The following is a 13238-nucleotide window of genomic DNA, read 5'->3' on the forward strand; positions in this document are numbered from 1 at the left end:
GGAGTAAGGCGGAGCCTCTGCCGCAACTGTCAATTGTAACGAGAGAAGCGGGCAATAGGAGGAAGATCTCGGCCAATCAGGCTATTTCCTTTGCGCCCCACCCACCTCCTCTTTCACCCTCCCAAACGCACGTGGGCAGTATGGTCCCAAGTCTCGAAAGGGGCATTTATCCTCGTGAATTCCTAGCCAGGATTTTTGTTGGGGGTGGGTAGGGCAGGACTTGGTTGGAGGGGTCAGGGCTTTTGTTGGGGGGAGGGCAGAACCGATGTGATTGGTCAATTTCTATTGTTTTACTTGATCTAGGGGGGCCGCTAAGCCAGTGAAGATCAGTACATATTTGAAGGAGCAGCTCCCTTCACCACCAATAAAATTCATAGTGAGGCCTCCACACCCTATACAAATGTAATCAGTTTGCTGTTTGGTTTCTGCGTTTTTTGGGTTGCCTTGGGCAAGACCCAGCGACGACTAATAATAATAATAATAATAATTAATCTATTTGGTAGAACTAGTTACCTTGCAATCCTAACCACACCAACTCAGCGTCAGCCCTATTGAATTCAGTAAGTCTTATTCCTAAATAGGTAAACTCCTATTATACATTTCTTCAAAAGCATTTAGCTTTTATAAGACTCTTGTAGAACAGGTTATTTTAAGATGCATCAGTTAACTGATTTATGGAATGTTTTCATGTTACCAACTTTGCCATCTTTTCAGTGACAACAAAGCCTTTATTCTCCAGATCATTTTCTCATCCTCATGCTGGAAGCTGGTGGATATTTCATGTGTGTCTTTTTTATTATTATTACAATTTTTTACCTCTGTTTTTGTATTGTTCTAATGAACTTCCCATTGCATATTGTGTCTTTGCCTTTTAAGGTACTGTAAATTGCTGTAGGACTTCTTCTGGGTGTGCAAGAGATGTAATACTGTATACTACCTGAATGATAATAAACTTACTAGTATCTTTCTGGTGTGTTTTTTAAAAAGTTTTTAACAATGCCAAAGATCCTGCTCCTTTCTACATCAGCATTTCAAGTTGACAGAAAGTTCAGAATGGCTTCTACTGGGGGTCACACCATAAACAACCTTTATAAGCCTCTTTCTTGTTTAGCAATGTGTCGTTGCAAGACAGGAACAGAAAATGCAATTCCTGCACATTAGCATTCATTTGTAAGGCTAGATTTTCTTCCCCCAAAATAAAAGCTTCTGGCCACTTTCATTTATAGACTTGTATGATGGATTATTTTATAAGTGGCACTCTTTCATATTTCTGGAACCATGGAAAAATACATTTTTAAGACTGTTCTCTTGTTAAGTCAATGTTTAACAAGATAAAAAGAACTGTCTGGGTTTTATTCATGCCTTCCCCCTTACATCACCATGCATTTTAGAAATGTTCCATTTTATTAAAACGTAAGAAAGGCAGAATACACACAAAAACTAGGAATGGAACAAACAAAAGTATACAGAGAAAGGAAGATCAGTATCTTTAAAAATCCAGCATTCTACTTCAAACCTTTTAAAAAACTGTCTTACATTTTTACAGTGTTTAATATAATTCCAGAAAGCAGGTGTTCAAAGATCAAGATAAGTCCATCTCATTATAATTTCTCCATAAAAATCAACTGGGAATATTGCAACAAGTTAACTATTGTCCGCCACATAAGGTAAGATTAAGTCTAGTTCAGTAACAACTTTCCCCAATAACACTGGGTAAGAATATATATATATGTAACACTCTAAGATTGGGATGGGAGAAAGAAAAAGATTAACACAAGTATAGTCAGTGCTATTGCTTATTTGAAAAGAACAAAAGAAAGCAAAAATGAGTCTGGAACTTTATACAGTCATGCTACAAAGTTGACATCTTTCGGAAATCACACTGGGGAGTACAGTACATAAGTTAACATCTTACCGTTTAGTATTGATTAGTAAAAAAAATCAGCTCATATTCATATTCTGTACACTAAAAACATCTTTGTTCCTTTCAAAAAACAGATACCACGAGTTCATACTCCATCACATAACCAATAACTCCTCCCAGCACCACTCTGCTAGTGAATTACAGACCTGCTTCTTTACTGAGCACATCCTTAAGTCTCCCATGAGCCCATGTTTGAAGTGCCTTAGGACCAGTGCTATGCAGCCCATGGTCAAGTGCCTTTAACCAGTACTGTCCAACTCCTATTAACAGATTAAAATTAACATTTGGATTTAATCTAGTCCCTTGATTTCCGCGGGACTAAAAAAACTACCACCACAAGAATCTACTTTCTATGTACTAGCTAGTTAAGTTGGCTGAGGGAGGGAAGAGGAGAAAAGATGAGAAAGTCAGGCATTTAATTCTCTCTCATACTTCATGTTCGTCTTTGGGCAAGAACAACCAGTACTGTTGAAACAAAGACATTTACACACCAGTTACCACATTTCCCCACTAATGTACTCAAGTACTATAAAACAAATAACCAACAGGTTTGTCACATTTCATTATGTACATCACTGGTGGTTAACATCTGAAAGTCTTCTCAACACACTTCCCCTCCTCCAGTGCCTCATGTAACTGTGGAAAAATGGTTTGATACACCATTTGGGGGCTTCCCTCTGAATTCTGCAGGAGCCAGCTTGGCCAGCCTACAAGAGCTTCTGAGAAGGGGGTGGAAACCATCACAAATACATTCTTTTTTAATGTGTCATAGAAGACCTACCATAAGCCTCAGTGTGCCTTGATATGGGAATAAGAGGCAACATCCCACCATAGCTATGTAAGAGAAGCTTGTGTATTTCATAATGAATTACACATGTCTGGTCATAGTAATGTTCCAAGAAAAACAATGCCATCCCATATTAACATCATATACAAGTTAAAGCTTCACTCCAGAAAGTTTCTGCAAGAGCCAGCTGTATCCTGTCACTGCTCCTGAAACATCACGTTTCCCACACTACCTTAAGAAGGATTTTTGCATTTTTCTGGATAGTGCTAGGATAAAAGCTGCTCTTAGAAGGTGGGAAGCAACCGTATTCTTAGGAAAATGCTTGTTGCCTCTTGGAGTCGAGTAAGATCACCTGTGGCTGAAGTCCTTACATTTTTGTGAGGGGCAGGCAACAACCACAGTGCAAAGCTAGGAACTGTACTTATCCAACTAGATGCTATGTTGGCATCAACACTGTATACAGTTTTATTTTAGAGGCCTTTGTCATACAGAGGAGAGAGAGAGAAACAAATCTAATAACCAGCAGTTCACAAAGTTAAAGCTTCGCTTCAGGAAGTTTCTGCAAGAGCCAGCTAGGCTTTGTGACTGCTCCTGCTCCCTTATAGTTGAAGAACATTTTTAATAGTAATGGACTTTTAGTTGCAGAGAACTTACAAGATTCAGCACTAGTATCAAGAGAAATTTGACTTGCCATGGGCTGGGGAAGGGGTAGAGAAGATATGTGTGAAAAATTACTTAACAGAAAGTTAACTTCACATCCCATTACTATAACTCTGAACAGTTTTTAGGCATCTGCAGCAGCAACATATTATTTCTGCAAGGGTGTCATTCTGCCAGTTGGTGTCATTACTCATTCAATACAAATACTCAACACAAATGGCTGACATATATACATAACTTTAATTGAAAGTAATAATAAATTCCCAGAGGGTCTGAAAGGCTCAGCATATCCCTGCATTTAAGTCACAGGGTGGGAGTGGGGGTGGGGAAAGAGGGAGACGACAGCAACATTTACCCATCAATGCCAGTTCTGAGTCTTCCTAGAATAGCCAGTGGCACTTTCTAGATGGAGTTTTGTTCTTAAAAATTTATAGGAGAGCAAAGACCACCACCCAGTTCCATTTTTTTCCTCAGTGCCCAACTGTTTTTACACTCTCAAGATTTCCAGGCAGTTGTTGTAACAGATTGCTATCCAGTCTGGCTGAGTTGATGCCCACTGTACATTGTTGATTTCGCCTTCTGCTGTGTAGGCCAAGATTGGATCCTCAATGGCACGAGGCATTTGCTGGATATCCCAGATAAGTGCTTGATGGTCATCCGCTGACAAAGATGAAATGTAGAATCAGAGGTAAAAGAAACCACCTTTCGCACAATTATTCAGTGGTCCATGTACTCAGGAATGAAATGGACACAAAACCACATAAACAAAAGTTTAAGCAGTATAATTTGACTTTTATCTATGATTGGGTTTTGACTCCTAACACGTTTTACATATATCATAGTTTCTCAAATGTGGACCATCTGTTATCTAATAATATTTGTTAATTCTTGTAATGGACAGTAAGACTGAACTGCTAAGGGAAAGTAATCAAAAAGGGTTGTTTTTTAAATCCAAAAATTCTTACACCTTTCCTTATGGAAATGTTTCAAAACCTAGAAATTTGCTAATCTTTTTGCTGCAAAAGGATTTATGTTCATTTGTAGATCAAATTCAGAGCAAGAAGAGTCATATCCGCCACTCCTTCCACATTTGTAAACATATGCAACGTATGGCTGGTACCCAATATGGTTTGTTTTTTTTTTTAATTAAATGAAAGCAAGTGAATTAACTTGCTTCATAATCTTTCGTTTCCACCACTTACATTTTAGGGTTGCTTTAAAGCTCCCATAACTGCGTATAATGGACTATACTTTTCACGAAAATTATTCATAAAAAGTAGCTGTAAGTATGCTAGCTTACTAAGTATACAAAGTTTTCACGAAAATTATTCATAAAAAGTAGCTGTAAGTATACTAGCTTACTAAGTATACAAAGTATACTAACAAGATACTCTGAATTATCAGAGAAGAGCACAAACGGCAACCATTATGGGTGAACAGAGAAATAATAATAGTTAAACCAGCTATAGCAAACAAATTTTACTATTTTAAGTTCATACACATACTTTGAAGGGAACTTGAAACACCCATATGAAAAGAAGAGGTTACAAGAATCATTCATCCTTACCAGCTGTGCAGATATGACAAGAAGAGTGTGGTGCCCAAGCAATGCCATTGACACATGCTCTGTGGTTGTTCAGTCTGGCAACAGGTGTACAAGGAACTCTGACATCTAAAATCACCACCTTAGTGGAGGAAACAAATACAAAGAATAGTGAAGTTTTATACTACCTCTGATGAAGCCACAAAGACTTTTTATGAATGGTATTTCATTACCTACTATACTATCTTCAGAGCACAATGCATATATGCTGTACCCCTATCTCCTCAAGTAAGTATACCCTTTTCATTGCAAATGAACACAGTGTTTTTATACTCCTCTAATAGTGAAACATAATATTATATATATATATATATATAGAGAGAGAGAGAGAGAGCACGCGCAGTAGTGCCTGATGAGCCACATGTTACAAAGGGGAACTGAGATCAATCAGCATTTTATGTATTGTTATGTCCAGTTCACATATTATAAATTTTTAAAAATTGAGAAACTAACACAAAAGCTATTTCCAATACAGACTCCTGTTTCTGAAGTACCTGCTCAGGACACTATGCCCCATTACTTTAGCTAAGTCAGCCTGTCCACCCCACAAAAGAATTGTGTGGCCAAGAGCAGGATATCTCATGCTGACATGTCTACATGGGGATCATGACTTCTTCTAGACTCAAGTTGTTCATGGTAGCTACCAGCATCAGTATGGCTTCTATCTCCTTTTTAACATAAGGATACGTGCCTGACTGCTTTCCTCCATGCTACTGTGTGCCAAGGCTGCAAGGAATCCCAGAAACAAAAATGTCCCATGGCTTTATACAGGTATCCAGAAAACATGCCTATCAAGACCAAGAGTCTAAGTAGTGTTGAGTGTCAATACCATCCACGTGCAATTCCAAGAAGTGTACTGGCCACCCTCACAGAACACTGGCTCACCTCCATGCCATCCATTGCCATTGTTGCAAGATAATTCGGGTCCTGTTTATTCCAGCAAAGGCGAAGCAAAGGATGGTGTTGAGGATCCTCATATATAATTGTACTATGTTCCAGGTGCCGCAGATCAAACATTCTCACTGAGCCATCAGCACCAACAGAAGCAAACATGTCTCTCCCACCTCCTGCACGGCTGAATGCAATATCATAGACCTGCTCATACACCAAAGGCAGAGAAAATTGACAAAATACAATGATATTGCCTCTAATACCAAGATTTTTGCTTCACACCGAACAAAGTTTTATCATGCAAACCCAGATGTACAGCAGCCATGTCATAGAAATCCCTAAAAGTAGATAAAAAAGGGGCTGAGAACACAATCAGAAGCTAGGGCACTGCCACCCCTCTCCCCATGAAAGTGAGCTTTGTCTACTTCTTATGCAAAATATTTAATTTTTTTGTATACATCCCCCTGAACAGCTGAATTACAGTGGTACCTCTAGTTACAAACTTAATTTGTTCCGGAGGTCCGTTCTTAACCTGAAACTATTTTTAACTAGAGGTGTGCTTTCGCTAATGGGGCCTCCTGCTGCCGCTGTGCCATCGGCACACGATTTCCGTTCTCATCCTGGGGCAAAGTACTCAACTCGAAGTAACTCCTCCAGGTTAGTGGAGTTTGTAACCTGAAGCATTTGTAACTCGAGGTACCACTGTACTTTGAGGAAAAAAGAAGAATTTGGTTCTGGAGAACTAATAGCATACACACAGACACAAATACACTCACTTGCCAGGTAAGTCACTATTCCCATTTTATAGACTGGAACAAATTTTTACTAATTACACAAATCTGAAATCCCACAATGGAGAAATCAAGAGAAAAAGTGCACCATCACCTCTTTATCATGGGCAATCAACTGGGTCTTGACATGGCCTGACACCAAATTCACTCTTCCCAAGACCTGGCCAGTCTCCAAACCCCAGATAGTGCAAGTTGTGTCAATACTAGAGGTACCTGGGGTGGGGAGGAAAAACACCAATGTTAATAACTCTTCTTTGATGCAATGAATAAACAGCAATACACAACACCTTATGCTATTCATAATGCTTGACCTAAAAGATGACTTGCCTTCTCCATTCTCCTTTTATACACAAAGCAAACTACCGTATTTTTCACCCCATAGGACGCACCTAGGTTTTTTTTTGGGGGGGGGGGGAATAAAGAAAAAAGAATTATTTCCCCCCTGGCGCAAGGGAAGCCCGAGCTTCCCCCGACCCCAGCCCCGAGAACAGCCTGTTATCCGCAAGCCTAGGGAGCCCGGCGGGAAGTCGCGCCGATCTCCCCAGGCTTGCAGAGAGCTGTGCGAAGCCCGGGCGCGCTCTTCAGCGCGCGACAGGCTTCGGAATGCAGGCAGGGCTGCGCAGAGCCTGGGACTGCAGGCAGCTCTGCACAGCTCTCGGGAGACTGACGCAACTTCACGCCGGGCTACCTAGGGCTGCGCAGAGCTGCGCGAAGCCCGGGACTGCAGGCAGCTCTGCTGAAGCCTGGAGAGAAGTCGCGCCAGTCTCCCGAGGGTTGCGCAGAGCTTCCTGAAGCCTGGAGAGCGAGAGGGGTCGGTGCGCACCGACTCCTCTTGCTCTCCAGGCTTCAGCGAAAGCCTGCATTTGCCCCATAAGACGCACACACATTTCCCCTTCATTTTTGGAGGGGATAAAGTGTGTCCTATAGGGCGAAAAATACGCTAACTGGATGTGTTTGATATAGTTAATGTATTCCCTTTTAAGATACAGGTGTAATCTTCAGTCATTTTTCAAGTGTTAATTAAGAAATATGTTTTAAACTCAAATCATCCAGTGTTTAAATTGGAAATTAAATATTTCCCCAGAAAGCTTGGGACACGGTTCCAGTTTGTGAACTATTTTTGGAAGCCAAACGTCCGATGGGGCTTCCAATTGGCTGCAGGAGCTTCCTGCAGCCAATCAGAATCTGTGTTTTAGTTTCCGGAACGGATTCCATTCGACTTCCAAGGTACGACTGTATGGTCTATTATAACAATATGTAAATTCAACATGAACAAAATTTACCAAAGTGAATAATTGTACTTTTACTCTAGACTCCAGGATAGTCAAAACTTACATTAAAAATGGATGGTGGGGGGAGATGAAAAATACAGTTAAGAGATGCAGCAGATTTAACTGTGGTTATAGTGACAACAAGCAAGGGGTATTTTCTCCTAAACTGAGATTGTTGGGGCGTGGGCTGGGCTGCTGCAATTCATGAAAGGTTAAATAGTAAGAGGTCTTCACCACTTAAGCTATGAAATCAAACCATTATGGAAGTAAAAAAGAAAGCTGCCACCTATACAATGTTGTTTTTTTATTTCAACGAATATCTCAATGGGGGAGGAGAAAAAAATGCCCCATCATTGTACCAGGTCTCTGACTGGTACAGTAAAGAGGCCTGGTTTGGGCTCACTGCTGTCACATGCCAGCAGCAGGGCCAGTTTGAGATCCAGTGTTACCTGTGTGTAGACCCCCCTCCGGGAGTTCCCTCCAGTGGAAATACTGCCAATGATAGCTTCCACCAGCCATTTTGACAAAGGCATATTGCAGCACTCCTTTGCAATGGTGTTCCTTTGCTAACAGAAGCTGTGGGTGCTGGAAAGGGTTGGGCCAGTGGGATGGGGGAAGACACACAACCACTTGCCCCAAATCCCTTCCAGTACAGTGAACTGAGGGTTTTGATTGCTCTGCCCAACTCTTTATGTAACTGGGAAGTGCATTTATTAAAGTTACTAATTATACTGCCCAATAACTGAAATTCCCTGTGTAGCTTACTATAAAGGTTAAGCCCATAAAACAGTATAATATGAATAAAATCACCCAGGGATAACAGCTGTGTAAAAGATTCAAAGAATGCTAGAACACTTTCTAAAAATTTTGGGAGAATATTTTTTTGGTGGTGAAGAGACCACTGAACAGGTACTAAGTGAGCTTCTCTGGACAGCGCATTCGACAACTGGAGCAACACCACTGAAAAGGCTCTTTAGGGAAGTATGGTATAGCCATTAAACACAAAGTAAGCCAACACAGAAGCTTGTCTCTTGGACAACATAGTTCATATAGAAAGCGTAACAGGTGAATGCTCCTAGTCTTTTGGTTTATAAATGTACCACAGCTTAGATCATCTGTACAATAGCAAAGACAATTCCTGGCCAATTCAACTAATATTAAAACTTATCTGATGTAGACTTTAACCCGACAACAGCCTTTCAAAAACTTTGGCATATACCGTAATCCCAAGCTATCTTTGTTAGATTAAAAACACTTATATCAGGAAGGAATGCTTCTGTGGAAAGCTTTATTTACCTTCAAGGCCCATATAAAAATGAGCTTCCTGAAAAAGAGACCCACCAACAGCCATTACCCAAACTAAATCCTGTCTGGCAATGTTATCCATTTTACTACCAAAGCTCTGCCAAATTAAGCATTTCAGTCTTACCCAGCAGATAAGGATCCACTTCATTCCAATCAAAGGATGTCAATGGAGCACAGAAATCAGAATTCTTGTTGTTGTTCAGCAAACACTCTAGCCTGGTCTCTGTTTCACCCACCTGCAAAAAAAATACAAATATTGGTCATCATTCCAAATCTTCATAGTATTTCACTACAGCAAAAGTGCAAGAGAAGAGACAGTGCAGCTAATCATTGTGATTTAAATAGGTTCTGAATTATGTTCAAATCATGGATTCTATTATTTTTGTTAAGACACGTGTAAATCAAATTAGGTTTGACCAAGACCCTACTTCTTGGCTACAGAACATTAAACCTAAAAGGGAAGCCTAGTTACTGTTTTGTTCTGAACTACAGTCAGCTCCCATTCCTTCTAAGTGTGATAAATACCACGGCTATATGCGAACATTTTCATTGTTGGGACAATTTATAACTCATGCAACACACTGGCAATGCAAGATCATATGGCATCATTTTAAAGTTCTATATCTCATAAAACATGGCAAACATAACAAGAACAATGTCAAACGTCATGTTTTCAAGGTCAAGGAAACCAACAGATGTGTTACGATTGTCAATTAGAATTAAGTCAGCAGGAATAGAGGTTCCTTCCAACTCTATAACTGTGTGATATGGAGCTTTATTTTTCATTTTCCATACACAAGGAGTGGGAAGACTAAGCTTGTGGAATCTACTTTGGGTGGTGTTGTTTTTAGTAACAGCAAAGTTCACCAATGACAGGTAGGTGAAAAACTGTAGCCAGGGGGCAGATATAAATTTAGAATTAAGCAATAGTCTGTCTTCAAGCATATTCCCATGAATTTGTTTGTAGTACCAGAAATGAGCTTACAATCTTTTCACATAAAATACTACAATAAGGCTTCCCTCCTCAGTTTTCTTAATTCCAGCAGTCTAATTTAGGTCTGGGGTAGGATAGGGCAAAGAGAAGAGAGAAAGCCTCATGGGTTTTGCTATTTTTAAAACAACTGAGTCAGACACTTTTGCCAATCTACAGCAAATCACCCAGCAATTTACCACTAGATCCCAATTTATTTTCTGCTCATCTACATAACACATTAGAGTAGACTGCAGCTCCAGTTGTAGAACACTGAATTTAGAAGTTATTAATAAACATTTACGAATAGAATAAAGCAGACCAAGTACTATGTTTGTCTACTACTTATAGCAGTTGGTCAGACTACTCACACAACATTCTCAGGGCCCGCTGGTTATCCTAGCCCCAGGAAAACACCTTATAAAAACAAGTCAACTTACTCTCCAGACACGCAAGTAGTCACCACTTGTTGCCAAAAGGTCTGGATATACCCCTTTGGTATCTGGGATCCACATGAGCTTGGTAGTAGGATATGGGTGATCAAAGGTATTCCGGCAAATGAACTCAGAGCTTTCCTCATCCAACCCAACAAGTTGGACCTATAAGCAAAAATATTTCAAGCAAGTTATCAACCAAACTATAACATTAAGCTCAGGGTAGAGAACTGATGGCCTCTAGAAGTTATTAGACTACAAGTCTCATCAGCCCCAGCCTGCATGGTCAAGGATGATTCGGAGTTGCAGTTCAGAAATATCTGGAGGGCCACAGATGCCCAACCCTTCATACTCTGCTACAATACCTCAAGGACCACCTCGCCTTGTAGGTTCCTACAGCGAACCTACGGTCATCATCTGAGGCCCTTCTTTGTGTGCCTCCTCCAGGAGCGGCCGAAAGGGTGGAAACATGAGAACGGGCCTTTTCTGAAGTGGCTCCCCGCTTGTGGAATGCTCTCCCTGGCATATTCATTACCTATCTTTAGGTGTCAGGCAAAAGCTTTCCTCTATAACCAGGCCTTTCGCCTTTAACTGTAAGAAGGGGTTGGGATGTTTTAAACGTATTAATTCCCCCCTTGGTTTTAATGTATCTCTGTGGAAAGGGTTGTTGCTGTTTTTTTGGTCTGGTTTTTTTTGGGGGGGGTTGCTTTGAGTTGCCTTGGGCAAGATAAAGCCCGCCCCCATTTCAATAAACAGCAATAATTTGTAAGTGTCCATGCCTGCCTTGGATTTTTTCTCCCAGAGGGCAAAAGTAAAATAGCCAACTAAAGTGGTACCTTTGGATGCGAACAGGATCCGTTCCGGAGCCCCGTTCGCATCCTGAAGCGAATGCAACCCGCGTCTGCGCGTGTCACGATCTGCCACTTCTGCGCATGCACGTGACGTCATTTTGAGCGTCTGCGACGAAACCCAGAAGAAACATGTTCTGTTACTTCTGGGTCACCGAGGAGCGCAACCTGAAAAGGCTCAACCCGAAGGTATGACTGTATTGAGATGCAGGTGACCTAACCTATTCTCTTTCCCGCCCCCAATTCTCCCACCTCCCCACATGGTCAAGAGTCCCTACACCAAGCCTTTCACAGTGGGTTAGAGTGCGGTGCCGATGATGACACCAAGGTCTCAAAGCCTTTCACAGCTGGTTAGTGTGTGCACCGAGGCCGCAGGTTTGATCCCCCCATGGGGCAGCTGCAAATTGCTGCAATGCAGGGGTAGGACTAGATGACCCTCAGGTTCCCTTTCCAACTCTCCTATGAATTATATTTATGAACCTTGTAGTCCCTCGATGCTGCTGGGGTGCAACATTCACTCTCTTTAGGCAGCATGGCCAGTAGTCAGGGATGGGGGGGGGGAGGGGACTGTAGCTCAAGAACACAGAACCCTAGAACAGGCATGGGCAAACTCGGCCCTCCAGCTGTTTTGGGACCACAATTCCCATCATCCCTGAACACTGGTCCTGTTAGCTAGGGATGGTGGGAGTTGTAGTCCCAAAACATCTGGAGGGCCAAGTTTGCCTAGGCCTGTTCTAGGGTTCTGTGCTCTTGAGCTACAGTTTTGAGACTACAATTCCCATCATCCCTGACCACTGGCCCTGTTAGCTAGGGATGATGGGAGTTGTAGTCCCAAAACAGGTGGAGGGCCAAGTTTGCCTAGGCCTGTTCTAGGGTTCTGTGCTCTTGAGCTACAGTTTTGAGACTACACTTCCCATCATCCCTGACCACTGGCCCTGTTAGCTAGGGATGATGGGAGTTGTAGTCTTAAAAAACATCTGGAGGGCCGAGTTTGCCTGCCCTAGAAGAACAGAGTCGGAAGGGACCCTGAGGCCCAACTCCCCCCCCCAACCCCAATAACTTCGGGGACCCCAAAGACGCCCTATACCTTCCTCGAAACATCTGCAGGTGAAGCAGAAGGCGCGCAGGTGCTGCTCCGCCGCGCAACGCCTTCGGGGGACAACCAAACCCCCTCATGAGTTACCTCAGCCGGCGCTTGGCAACGGAGAGCGCGGCCAAGCCGGCGCCCCTCGAAGCAAGACCCTAGCCGAGGGGGTGCGGGCAACTGCCCCAGGCGGCTCTTGGCCTCTTCGCAAGCCTGCGGCGGAGCAGGGAAGGGCCGCCGGGGTCCGACTGAGGCGCGAAGGCCCGAGGCGGCCCCCAACCCCCGACCACCCCCGGGCTGACGAGGCCTCCTCGGACCCCGCTCACCCGCCCACCTTGTTGTTGTATTCCTCCACGAAGCTGCCGAGCGCCAGCCTGAAGCGCTTGTCGGGCCTGACGCTCCAGTTCATGGCGTAGACGGTCCATGGCGCCTCGTACTTGTAGATCTCCTTGCGCTTCCCGTGCAGCGACATGGCGGGCGAGGCTCGCTCCGTCAGCCCCTCACGGCAACCAGCGACCTCCCCCCGCCGACCGTCGTTCTTCACCTCACACAAACGACTACGGCGAAGCCGCCCCCACCCCGCTCCTCCATCGGGGGTCGATTCAAACTCCGGGCTCTCGTTGGCTGCTCGCGACGCCACTCCGCCGGCTGCCCGCTCCTCATTGGCTTC

The 13238-nt window shown here is 43.0% G+C and overlaps 1 protein-coding gene across 1 annotated transcript; it reads right to left on the reverse strand.

Annotated features, from left to right (window-relative positions):
• Positions 1–3592: 3592 nt before the first annotated feature.
• Positions 3593–13169, reverse strand: DCAF7 (DDB1 and CUL4 associated factor 7). The gene is made up of 7 exons (XM_081166763.1): positions 12903–13169; positions 10643–10801; positions 9357–9468; positions 6751–6869; positions 5860–6069; positions 4939–5056; positions 3593–4031 (listed from the first exon to the last, which is right to left on the reverse strand). Exons 1-7 carry the CDS (start codon positions 13038–13040, stop codon positions 3859–3861), a joined length of 1029 nt encoding a protein of 342 aa, XP_081022889.1. The 5' UTR covers positions 13041–13169; the 3' UTR covers positions 3593–3858.
• Positions 13170–13238: the final 69 nt, after the last annotated feature.

Source organism: Podarcis bocagei (genome assembly GCF_964188305.1).
Source record: "Podarcis bocagei genome assembly, chromosome: 13".
In the NCBI taxonomy this organism is placed as follows: domain Eukaryota; kingdom Metazoa; phylum Chordata; class Lepidosauria; order Squamata; family Lacertidae; genus Podarcis; species Podarcis bocagei.